At 36.4% G+C, this 17,425-nt stretch overlaps 1 protein-coding gene across 2 annotated transcripts in view; it reads right to left on the bottom strand.

Annotated features, from left to right (window-relative positions):
* Window positions 1-17,425, bottom strand: part of LOC103590809 (teneurin-3-like) — a 104,802-nt gene that overhangs the window by 76,358 nt on the left and 11,019 nt on the right. For both annotated transcript variants that reach the window (XM_008573131.1, XM_008573132.1), the window contains exon 2: window positions 6,118-6,396. In XM_008573131.1, the coding sequence (XP_008571353.1) occupies window positions 6,118-6,396 (279 nt within the window). The remainder of the gene's footprint in view (window positions 1-6,117; window positions 6,397-17,425) is intronic.

Here is a 17,425-nt window from a genome sequence, read left to right as displayed (position 1 = left end):
AATGAGGTGGGGGGTGGGGGGTGGGAAGGGAAGGAGGGGACATTTACAGTCAGCCAAAACTATGTAGGTACTTGATATTGTTTACTGAACTTAATCTTTGTAACTACTTAAGAAGGAGATATAATTTTCCACCTTTTACAAATAGTAACAACAATAATAATAATGGCATACTTATTTGGAACTCACTAGATGTCAAGCACTGTTCTAAACAAAATATATGAGGGTATGTTGGGAAAATAGGGCAATTTGGTCAGGCTTCCCTCCCCTCAGAGCCGGTTCAGGGTGGTTCAGTAACATTGTGTGTGTGGGTGGAATAAGTGTGCCTGCACGGTGGTGCCACTTTGGCTGGTGTTTTACTGCCTCGGGCGCCTGCCCTGAGCAGCCATGTTTTTTTCTAGACCTGCAGCTTCCAAAGACCCTGTGGCTGGTTGCCTAGCTTATAGAGCTGCTTGAAAGGGTCTGGTGACCCAGCCTGGCGTGGACCTGCATGTGAGGGGTCTGGTGACCCAGCCTGGCGTGGACCTGCATGTGAGGGGTCTGGTGACCCAGCCTGGCGTGGACCTGCATGTGAGGGGTCTGGTGACCCAGCCTGGCGTGGACCTGCATGTGAGGGGTCTGGTGACCCAGTCTGGAATGTGAAGGGTTTGTGACCTAGTCTGTGAATGGAGCTCCAGACCCAGCCCTAGCTCAACCATCTGCCCAGTTGGTGCAGGATTACTGGCAGGTAAAAGAGCCGTGACAACTAGCATGGTCATCTAGCTTTACAACTGGCATCATGAACAGGATTTAGAGCTAGACAATTGGTGCTGTGACCAGGATACGCGACATCAGCCTTAGCCTTAGCCTCGCAGTAGCCCTTGTCGTAGCCAGACAGGGTACTTCAAAAGTTCATGGAAAGATTCATATGATCTTTCAATTCTAGTTTTCCACAAACTTTTTGAAGTACTCTCGTACACCTGGACTCATTTAATCCTCCCAACAGCCCTAATCGCATAGGACTGGATACTATTTACTACTATCTCTATTCTACCTGCAGGGAAACCATAGCACAGGAAGGTTAAGTGACTTGCTCAAGGCCACACAGCTGGGAGGTGCTGATGCTACTTCAAAACCACGTGGCTGTCTCCGAACAACATGTTCTCAACGACTGCCCCTGATGGACATTCTTGAGGTCCTGAATCATGATGAGATGGAAGAGCAGCTCCTACTCCTCCTGGCCTGCCTGCCATTAAAGGTCATCTTTTTCCAGGAGGTGCTAAGAGGTTGAGGAGACAGGAGAAGGAGCAAGGACCTCCAATAGGAGAGGACCACATCTCTGGAACTAGTGGGACAAGTGACGAAGTAGCTGTCAGGGATGGAAAAGCTGAGAACTCTCACTATGGGAGATTCAGGAGGAAAAAGTCTTAGAGGATGAATGAAAGAATTTGAATCTTGACCGGTGTGATTCCCAAATCCAGGCACCTTTCCCAATACCAGACTGCTGGATAACAAAGGATAATATATGCTCATCATCTTCTTAAAAATGATACACATGCAAACATTTTTAAAGCATAAAGATTGATGTTTGGAAAAAAGTAAAAAGTCCTTTGATCCTGACATTTAAATGGACATTTGAAATCAAGATCAGATTATTTGCAAAGCTGGATAACAGGAATTCAGTCAGGGATCTTTTAACAACACATCAGAGACAGGAAAGATGCCTAAAATAACCCAGAGCATTCTGATAATTTTACCTTAGATTAGGGCATCCCATCACATTTATCTTGTAAGCTTTCAACAGGTAGAACCACTAGAACTTCTGTTAATAGGTAGTCACAAATCACTGCTTCTCCAGTATCTGCCCCTAATTTTACCTTAGATTAGGGCATCCCATCACATTTATCTTGTAAGCTTTCAACAGGTAGAATCACTAGAACTGCTGTTAATAGGTAGTCACAAATCACTGCTTCTCCAGTATCTGCCCCGGTGCATGTCAGTTCACTTGCAGTAACAACCACAGTGATCAATATTTGTCAAGAAAGGACTTCTCCCATATCCTTAATTTGGAACAAAATTAACATTTCGAATTCCATATGCAACTCAATATACTGTAAAACAATTTTTTTCTCACACTTCTTTTTAACTTCAAATCCCCATGGTTGGTAAAGAGTTAGTTTTGCAAAAGAAGAAATTTTATCACTTGTTTTGAATCTCTGCTAACATGGAGCTGTGTGACATGGTCCAAATGTTCTTTTACTCGTGTGGGATACTCAGGCCATCAAAATTTCATTAGCCTCACAGCAGTTCTAGCGCCTTCTTAACTTGAACTGTTGGCCTCTTTATCAATAAATAAATGAAATCTAATCCCTTTTAGTCACTAAACTCTTCTTTGAAGTTATAACTAGAACATCAGGCACTCTGCTTGCATAATTTTACAAATGTTGAATAACATTTTTTTCTGGGGAAAACAGCCTCATTCAGAGTTATTTTAAATGATGAAAACAGTCAACCCAAACTCCCATATTAAACCTAAGGAAAACAAATCAGTGCCTGGTTTCTAACTTAACTATTTCATTTTAGTGAACTATTTTACCTCTGTCCTTCTTGTCTCAACCTTTAGTGATATAATAGAACTTCCAAGGACACATCTCAAGCTAGTACAAAAATGAATAAAATTAGACAACGAAAATAGAGTCAAAGGAAAATATAAATGGAAAATCTATAAACTTTCAATGTTGGAGCAATTTAAAATACCTGAGGAGAGTAGAGCTGAATTATTTAAATAATTTTGTATGAGAAATATTTGACTAGAAGTAGTAATAAGAGTAAAAATATGTGTAAGTTTTGAGAATATTGTTTATAACAATTGATGACAGAAACAAAGCAGGTTTCTAAAATAAACCTGGCCTTGGATTGAATATCATGAGCTCAGTGTTGGCATCTTGTTTCACAGGTAAAACTAGTTGAAGTTTACGTTGTGATTCAGTAACTAATGTATAACTTGCTAGAAAGGTCAAAAAACATGGAAAATGCTCTAGAAGATGAACACAGACATTTTTAGCTTTATGATGTAACTTGTAATCAATGATTACAACATCTGTATTTTTACCTACCAATGAAAATGAGACAACTCCAGAATGAGACATCTGCCTCTCTATGTGAACTTTCCCAGAAAATCCTTTCAGTTTGTAATAGTCTTCAGAGCACTTTCCAACCCTGTTGGTCTGTGTTTCCCAAGTCGACCCTCAAGCTTGGCTTTTTATAAACATTTATAAAATTATTTCTGCTTCAATAGCTTTGAGTTTGGTCCACACAATGTTAGAAGAACCTGTGTATGGCTGCAAATTCAGTTCTTACTAGAACCCTGCTTAAGAATAAAAATAACCCGTAATCTTTCATGTCAGGAAAAGAAAATTCTCAATGTTCTTGTTTAATACCACACTTCAAAGTTATAAGGTCTGCTAAATACCTCAGAAACTCATGTTTCCCCATATCTTAATGTAATTAATTACTTTAAATGAAATCTTGCTCCTTCTGAGGAATCACTGAAATTTAAGAACAAATAAATTAATCTGAAATCTCCTATTGACATACTTATTAAATATACGAAATAGCCAGTACTCATTAAGAGAACATATCTATTTTATTTCCTCTTTTGTTTCCTTCCTTAAATTGACCTCATTGGGAATTCTTAGACCATCAAAATGTAGTTTAAAAAAACCACAACCAAACCTTGGGAAAAGAGTAAACACAAGCTTAAGTCATCACCCAACTCAACAAAGATTGCTTTTGACACTTTATACTGTTAACTTAGCTGACCTGTTCGCTCTCAACAAATGCTGCCAAATGTTCTGAATTTCAAGGCGAGGCCCTTAACACTCTCTCCTTGTCTCTGTTCATTCTGCCTCATGGCCACCACTCAGAGAAATGAAAGAGTGCAACTTTTCTTTCCTTTACCACCTTCTAGGAACAAGGTCTATGAGATTTCTTCTCTAGTTAATAATAATCCATGCAAATGGAGAGGGGCGGTGGGGCAAGAAACTCACAAGCCTTCCTCCTCTCCTCCCAACCATTTAGACGTTATATACTGTTAATTAAAGGCTACAAAGTTTGCAGTTTTATATTATCCATAAAGAAAAAAATGGCATGTGTTTGGGAATTCACTATGAGATAGTTTTAGCAGATACAGAATTCTAAAAATAATAAAATTTAATTTATATTTTACTTATACAGACAAAGTTTGCAGTTTTATATTATCCATAAAGAAAAAAATGGCATGTGTTTGGGAATTCACTAGGAGATAGTTTTAGCAGATACAGAATTCTAAAAATAATAAAATTTAATTTATATTTTACTTATACAGATACAATAACAAGATACACTTGTTATTGCAGAGAGAGAAAGAGATGCTACAAAGGTTTGGGGTGGAAAGGGCAAGCTGACCCAATGTGAAAAATATTTAATAGATAAGGATATAGAGTATCAGAACTGATTGCATTATCCTGCTGCATTCTACTCTTTTTTCTATAGCATTACAAATTTTATTGTGTATTTTAAGAAAATCAAATGTCAAATGCTACATTTGAGTGTAACCATTGTACCTGCGATTGCTCAGTCTTATGTGAAGTTCAGATGGATGGGACGCAATATTTATACCAAATCATACACATTTAAGGTTAGTGACTTCTAGATCGACTATGAAAATTGATATAAACTCAGGATTTACCGAGGTACATAGATTAGCTGAGAGAAATATTGGCAGCCTGATTCTTAGACTCATTTTGTCAAAAACAATTGTCCTTGTTTCTTCTCTTGGGTTGGAATAAAGCCAACCTCCACCAAGAACTAACACTTCCAAAGTGAAGATACTGAGTGTATGTTATTAACTGATCTTGACTTTGTTGTAATACACTGAAGTATTCTGCATAAGAAATTGTTTTTGTTGGTTTGAATTAGACTTTTTAAATTTTTTTTCATGAATAGAAAGGAAACCAATAAGCAGTGGGAAACACTAGGCACCAGCTCATCCTGTGACTTAGCTGAAACTGAAAGCTAGCAGTAGATCTGCTTTCCTATTACAAAGCAAAGCTGCCAAAGTTGCTCAGTAAATAATAAAAATGAAGTATCATTGATAAAACAACCATCTTTCTTTTCAAATGTCATGCAATTCTTCCATTTTGATTGTCTCCTTGCTTTTTGATGCATCACATGCATAGCACTAATAACTAGGCTGAAGTAGCAAGTGCACTGCTGATATTAAAAGCTGAAGGAGAAATGTTTTTGTTGTTGTCGTCTGGTGCATTGTCAATGATGCTCTGATTTTTCCTAGAAGCAGCACTGAGTAAAAATTAAGTTTTCTTTTAAACTTATTATTGCATATAAATTAACTTGGGGTTTTATTATTATTATTATTATTATCTTGCATTGGTAATAGGAAAAAAGTCCCAATTTATAAAGACGTTTTTCTTACAATATGTAAAGCTACTATTTGGATATCCTAAAATCCAATTTTTGTGTGTGGATTTAATTGCACAGTAATCCAGTCCCCAAAGCACATCAAAGGGCACACTCCTCCTCTTTACCAAGATTTCAATTGCTCTCATCAACTAGTAAGTTTAAAGCATGATCAAATTTGTTCTTCAATCACTTGAGCCCTGTTAATAAACTATTCTGTGTGCTCACTCATCCATTCTAAGATTCTGAAGCTTCTTTGAGATATCTTCAAGAGGAATCTACAAAGACATCTTTGATTGCAAGCTAGCTCTGGGGTAAACTTTATCAACACTTGCTTTGTGACTCCACTGAGGATAACAGGTGACGTGGTCCAAGATAAGTCAAAGCTAATCCTTTTTTTTTTTCTGTACACGATTAAACTGTTTTTCAAAACTATAGCTAACACATCATAGACTGCTTGCCTAATTTAACCATCTGATGTTGAATATTGATTTTTTCCAGGGAAAAAAAAAAGCATTATTCAAGGGCATTTCTTGGGTTAGACTGCATTAAAACAAAAAGGAAGGTAGAAAGAAAGAGAAAGAAGGAAAGGAGGAAGGAAGAAAGGAAGGAAAACATGCCTCCATAGTCAACCACAACAGAAGCACTGAACGCCAACATTAGAAAGCAAAAAATGAAACTTACCGTTCTCACTGTCGGACTTGTTTTCGTGCTCCGTATCTGTCAGGGTGAGGGCTGAGTTGGACCGACTTGACAGGCAGGAACTGCGGCCCGATTTGACCCCCCTGCCCCAAAGTCTCATGGCATGCTCTGGGGACATCACTGCTTCATTTTCAGTATCAGCATCTGACCCTGCACTGATAGAGTAACCTCTGTGGGGGAGCCCCATTTCCGCACAAAATGCCAGTCCTCTTCGAGTTGCTGGTTCACAAACTCCTAACTGCCTTAGGGTAAAATTCTGTCCTAATTAGGGGGAAAAAAAGATAACAACTAGTGAGTATAGTTTTAGTGCTAGTTTTTTGTTTTTTTTTTTTTTTTCTTTTTAAAAACAATCTCCCTGATATAAATACTCAAGCATTCAGGTTTTTCAGCTATCAGCACCAGGTATTTACTTTAGCTTTGCATGGCATATGTTCAGGTGGGTGCAGTTATGGGAGGGTGGGGCCCCACTACTGACCTTCCACAAGCCCAGTTTAAAGCTCCTTTGTCAATTGTTTAAGCCTATAAACATCTCCAGAGAGATAGGCAAGTCAAGTGGAACAGATCATGAAAACTTGACCCAGAGAAAGGATTCCCTACCAACGATAGAATTTTGTTTAACAGACTTGTGAAGCAATAAGAATTGTCAAAATTATTTCCTGTGTCCTGGCGCCAGTCCTAAACAATAGGATTTTCCCACCCAGATGCCACTCCATTGGAAGAGAAAACATTTCCCTCAAGAATAAGTTACTTGTTAAGCAGAAACAGAGGCTTGGTCAGTCTTACATCTTTTCACCTTAACTTAGCAACTAATGTAAACATGTATTTTGTGTGTGTGTGTGTGTGTGTACATAGTAAATTTTGGAATGTAATGATTTGAAAATTTGCAACACATTTTGGACATCTTTGACATTCTAGACTTTTTGCTTTGATAAACACCTGGAGACATCTATATTGATCAGAGTAAACCAATTTTTGCAAATAAAGTGCACTCTAAAAATAAAGTGAGAGTGTTACGTATTTAAAAATTAATGATAAAATCAAGTTCCCTGAAAAATAAATGGCTTGAACTCTGCAGGCCTTTACTAATAAATTGAGCATAATAAAACTCATGACACTGTAATAACTTAAAGCAAAAGTGTTTAAATTAGGTGACACTTTAAAATGACTGCTGTTATTAATGACTTTTCTGATCCTGTATTTATTCTTGAAATTTCACATGTTTTATGATACTATGGATGAGAAGAGTGAGAAAAATGTTTGCTTGTAGGATGTACATATATATATAAAAACTCTTCCATTTTTTATCTTTCGTGCGCTGCCGCGCTTCCCAAGCGGCGCACTATCCAGTGCGCCACCGGGCCGGCCCCAAAACTCTTCCATTTTTTATCTTTCATTGACATGGTAGAGTGTGAGATTTAGGTACCAACCAGAATCAAAATATGTGTAAAGAATAATAGTATACAAAGATTGATTTAAATGCGACTATTCAATAACCAAACCTTTTAAAGAATATTAAGCATTTATATTACTCATAGTTTTAATTTTCCTACTTCTATCTCTCAAATCTATGGACATTTTCAAGTTAATTGGATGGTATAAGAAACACACATTATACTTTTTAAAAGAGCATATTATAAATTATTTGTGATGAAATAATAACATGTTGAATCCTCTAGGAAATAAATCAAACATAATACGCACTATGGTATATACTTGGTTGTAAGGATGTTAGTGCACTCCAGGCCTCAGCACATTTTAACTAGTGTGGTTAATTGCTTTATTGCTGTGGTCCTATCGGAAGTTGGAATCAGCTTTATCTTGGTCAGACTTCCAAATGGATTCTGACAATGACACTCATAAATAATGAAAATCAGTTGCTACAATTAGCTGCAAATCAAACTGTGCTTATCAGAGAGATGTGAATAAGTATCTGAACCAAAAAGTATGTCAAAAGAAAAAAAAAAGAAAGAAAGAAATAAGAAGAGAAAAAAGGGAAAAGGGCCTGCCCATTGAATAGTGAGAAAGTGGGCAAGCTCACTAAGGTAATTTACAGGATTGTCAGCATTTTAAAAGAATTAGTGTGGACTGTATTCATGAAAGTAAATCCCAACAAGGTCAATATCATCATGAGCAGTTAATGGAATTGCTGTGGAAGAGCTTACCCACTGTTATTTACATGTCACATTTAAAATGGGGGGAGGGCTCTGAAACATTTAAATATTATCATCAAACATGCTGATTTTTCAGAATAAGAACACAAATTTTGAAGAGTGAAAAATGAATGATAAGATCCTCTGCATCTTTCCATTATTTGGGGAGGTGCACACATTTGAGAATAAGAAGAGAGAAGTTAGACAATCAGAACTCCCTTTTTAATCTCTGAAATGTAACTTGAAACATTTTCCAGGTTATCGACTTTTTACACTATTGCCATCTTGAGGCAAAAATCTATGAGGTGAAGGAAAGCAGACAACTGCAATCTTTATTCGTTGTTCAGGTATGTAAACACAGTCCACTTTGCAACTAAATACCCAATGCATTTTCTATGAATTAATATGTGTATCCCAAACTCCATAGACATCTGACCCTCTGACGTCAATGTCTCACAATGATTCAAAACTCTTAAGGGCTGTTTCTGAAATGCAAGCTAGTAAGCAAGCACAGCAGCAGGAATCCCTGTTAGATTTCTGCAATGAGTTAAAAAGTCTGGTTTTGTTTCCCCGAGGAAAGAACAGCAAATCTTAAGGGCTGTTTCTGAAATGCAAGCTAGTAAGCAAGCACAGCAGCAGGAATCCCTGTTAGGTTTCTGCAATGAGTTAAAAAGTCTGGTTTTGTTTCCCCGAGGAAAGAACAGCAAATGTGGCCTCAGATGGACCTCGGTTAAAGCCACTCACTAGCTCCGTTCAAATCACATTACCACTATATTTTCATCTTTCAAGGCTGTCATGACTTTTTTTTTTCTTTTGACATACTTTTTGGTTTAAGAGATGGTTTCTGAAAATGTAATGAGCATAAAAAAGGGCTAAATGAAAAAAAATTGCTTAAGAAGAAATACCTTGAAAAACATAATTAATCATCATAGACAAAAATATCATTTGATGGTGGGGAGAAGATAATTTTCAAATAGCCACATCATGATCAAACTTGATTTTACTTAAGTAACCACCTTCATTCAAAAACATCTCTACCCCAGACCTGCCTCAGTCAACAATAGAACAAATTCTATTGTCAATTCTCCTTGTTGGTTAAGGATTGTTGCTTTTAGGATCCTTTTTTTTTTTCATGCAAATACCCCTCGGAAGATCTAACTATTAAATTAGAATAAATTAGTCTATTTGATTCTTTCCCACAATCTAGCAATGCTTAGCCAGACAGGCTATACTTCTGGAAAACATGCAATTTTGGCATCTACAGGGAAGATGGAGACAAGAAAGGTTCCTGACTGGGAGAAGAGACCGTGGGAGAAGTATGGAGCAGGTTAGGAGGGTTGGGCATGGGTGGGATCACTGGGAGGAGGGCTCTGAGGCAATGCAGACAAGTGGAAAGAGAAAGGCAGGAGAAGGCAGCTCAGATGCCTCTGGGGCCAGGCTAACCACTTGACAATACTGCTTAAAGTCAACTTTGGCTTCAAGTAACAAACACTTTATTCTTATTTTCCATAGTTTCTTCAGATTGTAAAAGCCTCATGTTCTTTGCAATAGTTCTAACACCACTGCCTTAATTTCTTTCTTTGCCCTTTACAGTCTGTATCTTAATTCTGTCTGGCTGAGACTGGCAAAATAAGTACTGTATTTATCTCCTGCCCGTTGAATTTTGGTAACCTTAATCAGCAGGGCCAACAACAGAGTTTCCCATTACGATTTGAAACAGTACCAAAACCATAAATTGTAGCAAGAACAAAGTATATCTGAGGATGGAATTCATTGTGATTAAAAGGCAAGCTTAGCTTGGATTAGATTAGGCAGTTTTGTTTTATGACACTCATAAATTTGAAAATCTATAAAAGAAAAATAGAATAAACACAACCTAGGCAGGTTGTGTCATTTTTTAAAAGTTCACATTAAAAAAAAAAAAATGAGTGAGGTTGTGTGACAAAGTGGAAAGGATGCTATAAAGACAAATAAAACGAAGTTGGCTCATAGTACAGCTACCCCTTCAATACAAGAAGGGGCTCAGAAAAATGGGTTAGCTATTTGGCCTTTTTCTCACATGGAGTTTATAATCTAGTCTGAACAGGGAGGGATGTTTTTTAAGCTGCAATCAGAATGATGTTTACCAACAGGCAAGACACTTACTGTCTCTTGTGTAATTTGAAAAGAAAAACATGAGGAACTAGTCTCGGAGTTACATGGAGTGACTGCAGCACCCTAGGGGGAGGGCATGCTTTCCCCTCTAAAATTTAGATTTCTCTCATGTCTAGACTTGGCTCTTTCTCTCTCTCTTTCTTGCTCGTTTGTTCTTTTTTAAATAATCAGCTTCATTGAGATATAATTCACATACCATACAATGTACCCACCTAAAGTATACAGTTCAGTAGTTTTTAGGATATTCACAGAGTTCTGCAACTATGACCACAATCAATTTTGGAACATGTTTGTCTCCCCAAAAGAAACCTCATACCAATTATCAACTACCTCCAATTTCTCCTTTAAACCCTCCTCCTTCCAGCACTAGGCAACCACTAATCTACTTCTGTCTCTAGAAATTTCCTATTCTGGCCATTTCAAATAAAGGAGATCCTATAATATGTGGTCTTTTGTGACTGGCAACCACATTGTAGCATGTATCAGAACTTCATTCTTTTTTATGGCTGACTAATATCCCATTGTATATGTAAGAAAATAATCTAAATGACTCATTTTTAGAAACGACTTATCTGATGGTGTTTTATTGAGATGGTAATTGGTTACTAGCCCCTTTTGTTTCCTGGAGGGTCACTGGACAGATAAGGCTCTCCTTGAGATGGTAATTAGTTGCTAGCCCCTTTTATTTTCTTCATTCCCTGGTGTTTCTCCCTTCACAGGGCTTTAGCAAGCCTTTTTGGGGGGCTTGTCCTGAGCCCCCAGACAAAGGCATTCCTTACAAAGGGGTAACAAATCTTAGGCATTGTTTGGGAAGATTGTGTACCCCGTAGTGGGAGGAGGGACTTGCACACTAGGGAATGCATTGCTCCATGTAATCGTTTCAGGTGTGCCTGCCCTTCAGACACCCAATCTTACAAGACCACCATTAAAGTCTCACTTTGTCTCTGTGTCCATCCTTTGGCATTGGATGGGTGAGGGCATTTCTCACAGTATGGACATACCATATTTTATTTATACATTCATAAGTTAATGGACATTTGAGTTGTTTCCACTTTTTGGCTCTTATGAAAATGCCCCTATGAATATTCATGTACAAGTTTTTGTGTGTATGTATGTTTTCATTTCTCTTGGGTATATACTTAGGGAAGGAATTGCTGGGTCATATTGTTGCTCTATGATTAACCTTTTGAGGAACCGCCAGACTATTTTCCACAGCAGACACACTGTTTTACATTCCTACCAGCCACGTATGAAGGTCCACTTTCTGCACATCCTCACCAACGACTGTTATGATCTGTTGGCTCTTTTTTATACCACACTGCAAGTGGGGCCTGGGTTTGCAATTAGGAGTTGGAATATAGGTCACTGGTATTAAAATTTAGGGGACAAACAAGAATTCCCATTCTCTTAAAAAGCAGTTGATTTTGTGGATCTGCTATGTGAATTCATTATTATTTTATTCTATCATCTTTTCCTTTGCCTTCTTTTATGCTGCTTTTATCACATGTAAGTTTTTTTTTATTAAATTTGGAAATACTCTTTAGATCAGAAAGTCTACCTTTGGGACTATAGCCTATAGAAATAAAATCATTTCATGTAAAAATACATGTACAAAAAATGTTTACTATAGCATATTGCAAAAGTTTAAATAATCCAAATGTTTGCCAGAAAGGGAATGGTTGAATGAGTTATATATCCATGCTATGGAACATTGTGTGTCTAGCACAGAGAATGGGTTTGGACCTATGTCTTCAGATCTGGAGGGAATCCCATTTATGTATATTTTAAGTCAAAAAAAAAAAAAAACTACGAGTAGCAGAATAGTGTGTATAGTATGATCCCACTTTTGGAAAATAAGAGAACCAAGAGATTATATGAGGGGTCTTCAAAAAGCTCATAGAAAGATTTGTATTATTTTTTAATTTTATTTTTCCACCACCTTTTTGAAGTACCCTCGTATAAGTGCTTATGGTTTTGAGAATTTATAAAGGTGAGGAAGCATACATAAATGTCATAATGGATCATTTAGAAAGGGTTGTAAATGAAGAAAATTAGTAATTTTCTATTTTAGTTTTGGATATTTACTTTTCATGATAATTATTTCAATAATTTAAAAAACATTAAAGAAAAAATTAAAGCCTATTTTCTTTTTTAAAAAATATATTTTCTTGATGTGCTGTTTAATAGCTCCTATTCAATAATTAGAGATTTATTTATTATCTTCTCTTGGAGAAGCTGAGTTTTAAAACGCCTTCCTCATTTATTGTAAAGAAAAGAAGTTGTGTTAAATATGTGGGAGCATTGTTCTTCCTCAATGTCAATCTTTCCCTTTTCTTTCATAATATGTGGATTACTTTAAAGGAGACTAACCATTCATTTCTTTTACAGTAAAAACTCTGAAAACTGAGTATGGGTTATGAATGGATGAATCAATATAAATTTAATACACAAAAATAAAATAATCTATCTTCAGTTATTTCCCTTGGTTGTTGTGAGCTTGAACACAATTATTTATTTGCAGGCATGGAATGACATTCCACCATGAGTCAAGCTTAACACAAAACTACAAACTGGGCAAATGTTTCTTATTAGATACTTGTGGAATCAGTGTCACCACCATCTTATCTAGAGTTCCCTTTTTTGCTGTGTTTGCAAAATGATAAGATCACTCAGTAATAGAAATATATATAACTTTATTTCCTAGTCATGTTTTATGGAACATTCCAAGCTCTTTAACCTTCTTATGTTAAATTGTCACTATCAGAACAGAATACTCATCTTTGAACATGCAAAAGAAATTTTAGTGAGGGTACAAATCTTTACTTATAAGGTCTTACAGGAAAGGCATAGTTTTGTGTAAGACCTTATAAGTAAAGATTAAAATGAACTTAAAACACCACTAAATACCTTAACTTCCTCACCCTATTCTGTTCTGTATGTAAAATGCAAATATCTCAACTAGTTGCTCAATGTATCTATGAATATGTTATTAACATCTATAACCACCTACTGATAACCTCAAATTTCCAGTGGACATTGATAATAAGCACTGTAAACCATATTTATCCAATTTATTACTCAAAACACAGGCCTAATGGAAGCCATTGCAGGGTGCCCTCTCAGCAGTCACCTGGAATGCAGCCATGAAGGGTGCCTATGTCAACAAAAATTTGAGGCTGGGCACTATGGTGAACTTGATGAGGTGGGTGAGAAGGGAAAACCCCAGGTATATTTGCAAACAGAGAAAGCAGGATTAGAATGAATGGCCCTGGAGAAGATGCATTTTCTTCAAGATAAGATCTGTGAGGCCTCCAGGGGAGGGTAACATATGGATATTGAACGGGTGGTTTGGTGGTCCAAAGGAGAAAAATTAGGTTGTGAGTCCACTGACTTGCAAAGAAAAAGCATTTCTTAAACATGTGTCATGAAAGATTTATATCCCCAACCATAAAAAAGCAATTCTAGCAACCATTTGTAATTAGAGAAATAAGTTTTAAATGTTTTTTTTAAATCAGAAGCATTCTGAAAATGAATTTACTTCTTATTTTACTTAGTAATTATTTCTTTAGAACAATCCGAGACCCAGTGATGATAATATGCCTACAACATGTCTGCTGGTATCAGATAGTCAAACTGCAGTAGGTATTGGTATAAATATGCGTATGTCTGGCATAAAGCAGCAGGTGTTTAATAATTGTGACTGAAGCGGCACCACAGTGATTCACAATGTGGATCCCAAATTGGCAACGTGGCAAGGAACCAGATACAAGTTTAGCAGTAAGCTGGGGGCTCAAGACATCAGACCAATAAAGGGCGAGGCAGGGGGAAAGGATTACCCCCACTGTGTCCTGAGGAGGGCTGTAAGCTACATCTATCTACTCACACCTTCTGGTAGGTAATCTACAAAGCAGGTTGGCTGCCAAGCCTGAAAGAAGCACTTGCCTACTTAACAGCCAAAATTAGTTAACAATCAGTTAGGCAGGGGAGCTAAAAGAGGGAGCTAAGCAAAACATTAACATGAAACAATGATAAACTGGAGCTATTTAACTTGTGTCTTTAAGTACAGAAATTTAAGGTTGAGTAAACATGACCATCTAAATCCTTTAATCCTGCTGCTGACATTTATAGTGACTGAGAAGGATTAATCATTTTGATCTCTAAATGAATCATTTTAAGCAGTTAATATTTAAAAGTAATAAACTTTGGAGTTGCAGTAATTAGCCCAGTGGATCTGATTAATGTTTCAGGTTTTTGTCTCTTTTTATAAAACCTTATTCTCACAAAAATAAGTTTTCTCAGCACCAGTATTTCAGAAAACATGAAAAAGGGATTCAGATTCCTTTCATTTTTGTATGATGACAGAGGTGAGGGGGAACACTGGGGAAATGAAAAGTTTGGGGTCTAACTAGAAATTCATAGCAGCATTAAGTGCTGAATGGTAAAACCATATGGTCATATTTCTTTTGAAGTCTAGAATCAGTTCCCATTATTCACTATAATGGCATCTAAGACTAAACTAAATCTCAGTCTCTAAAATTAAAAGCATTTTCCTCTTGGCTCTTGAATCTTCCACTTCCATAATTTTCAACATGCCTGAATGTTTAATATATTTTGATAATGCAAAAAATACAAATACATAAAACAAAATGAGTTAAAAAATAATTGATTACGTTTTACTTCTAAGACAGGATAAAATGGTGCAGAGACACACTGTCTTAATCAAAGGAGTTATTAATACTGTTTTTAACATCTACCCAATGCTATTAGTGACATTCTAAAATTATATCTACAACTTGCAATATCCTACATTTAAGATATAGGAGTTCAATTCTTTTGATCTATCTGAAACATACATTATATAGAAACATGTAAAAATTACTTATGATTTTAGTAATATTATAGTAATAAAACTACCCAAAACGTAATCTCTATCTAAGAGCTTAAAATGGGCCTTTTTCTATTTGGAAATTGATGAATATATTTGAAAGGCTTGGTCCCATCTATATGTCACCAATTCTTCATTCGCTTAGCACAATCCTGGATATGTTGTGTATGCTATTATCTTAATGGGAAAAATGCCTTTATCCAGCAAAACATTATAGTGCAATGGCAGCAGAGGTTGTTTTTAAGAGAAGATTGTGGTTATGGTTCAGTAGAGACAATGCGACTCTGCCCCCAGCACCAAATGAAATCTCTCCCTGGCTGAAGCTGAATGAGAGGAAAAATATAAATCCCAAACATTCCATATTCAACTGCAGTTGTTTGAACATGCATATTTTTGTTTTAATTATTACCTCTTAGGTAAATTTTATATGCTATGAAACACACAGTTCTACAGTGGACACAACTTGAGTTTTAACAAATACATCCACCATGACCCCAAACAAGATCTGGCAGAACTCCATCGTGCCCACAATGTTTTCCTGTGCACAGTGAATCTCCAGCCCCACAGGCAAGCACTGTTCTGATTTCTTTTACTATGGATTAGTTTTGTCTGTTTTGAACAAATAGGGTCATACAGTATGACTGGATCCTTTTGGTTAAGGGAATGTTTTTGAGATTCTCCCATGTTGTTGCATGTATTGATAGTTCATTCTTTTGTATTGACAAGTCATATTCTATTGTATATATAAATATACTACAATTTGTTATATCCATTCACTTGGTGATTCCAGTTTGGGCCTATTATGAATAAAGCTGCTATGAACATAAGTATTCATCTGTTTTGGGTAGATGCTTAGGAGATAAATTGGGTCAAGGGAGAGACGTTATTTTTATTTTTTTATATAAGAAATTACCAAACAGATCCAAAGCAGATGTGCCATTTTACATTTTACATCCCAACACCAATGCCTGAGAGTTCCAATTGTTCCACACCCTTAGCAGTATTTGGTGTTATGAATCTTTTTATTTTAGTCACTCTTTAGGGTGAGTGGTGGTTTTAATTTTAATTTCCCTGATAGCTAACGATGTTGAGCACTTTTTCATGTGCTTACTAGACATCTGTGTATCGCTTTTGTGATGTTTTTGGTTTCTGCCTGTTTTAAAATTGGGTTACTCATCTTTCTGTTATTGATTTGTAGGAGCTCTTTATACAGTCTAGATATAAGTCCTTTGTCATAGATAATTTCTCCAAGACTGTGGCTGCCTTTTCATTTTCTTAAAGGTATCATCTGATAAGCAGTACATTTCAATTTTGATGAAGTCCAATTTATCATTTTTTCCTTTATATTTAGTCTTTTTATGACCTTTCTAAGATATATTTGCCTATCCAAAGTTTTTGAAGATATTCAAGAACATGTTTAGCTTTTTAGTGTTTTCTAGTGGAAATTAGAAAGATGAAAGAGTAGAATAGAAAAATGCTAAGAACTTAACTCTGGTTATTCCTGGCACTGGAACTCATCAGCTATGACTCAGTAGACATTTTATAACTCTGGGTCTCAGTTTTACCCATCCATAAAATGGACTTACGGGATCTCAAAGATCTCACAACTATGCAGGTTTATGCAGAGGCAGAAAAAGGCAGGATAATGGAATATGAAACAAAGCTGAAAACAATAGCATCAAGAATTTAAGCAGGAAGAGAAAAGGCCTTGGGTAAAAGTATGAGGCACAAAGTTAAAATTTCCTTTAATACCAGGGGCTTTTGGTTTATATTTCATCCCTAAACTCAATCAAAAGCATTACACCATGTTCTGATCTGGATCCTCCCTTTAACAACATGTCTGGAGTTCATCCTGAATTGAAAACCAACCATGAGGACAGATGGACATTAACAAGCTGTACCTGGCTGTCTGAAAAGGTGCTTTTCTTCTCCACCCCCTGAAGTATAGAACCAATCTGCTGCAGTTCCAAAGCAGGAATTATTTTTTTGCCTTTTACCTTTGGTGATTTAAAATTGGAAGGTTTTTCTCTCATAGCCTCTCTCTCCAAATATGAGTACAACCTCTGTTAATATTTTGCTTTTTCTTTTCTTCCAGCATTTT

This window comes from Galeopterus variegatus, unplaced genomic scaffold (assembly GCF_000696425.1).
Source record: "Galeopterus variegatus unplaced genomic scaffold, G_variegatus-3.0.2 Scaffold880, whole genome shotgun sequence".
In the NCBI taxonomy this organism is placed as follows: domain Eukaryota; kingdom Metazoa; phylum Chordata; class Mammalia; order Dermoptera; family Cynocephalidae; genus Galeopterus; species Galeopterus variegatus.
This window is presented reverse-complemented; position numbering and strand designations above follow the sequence as displayed.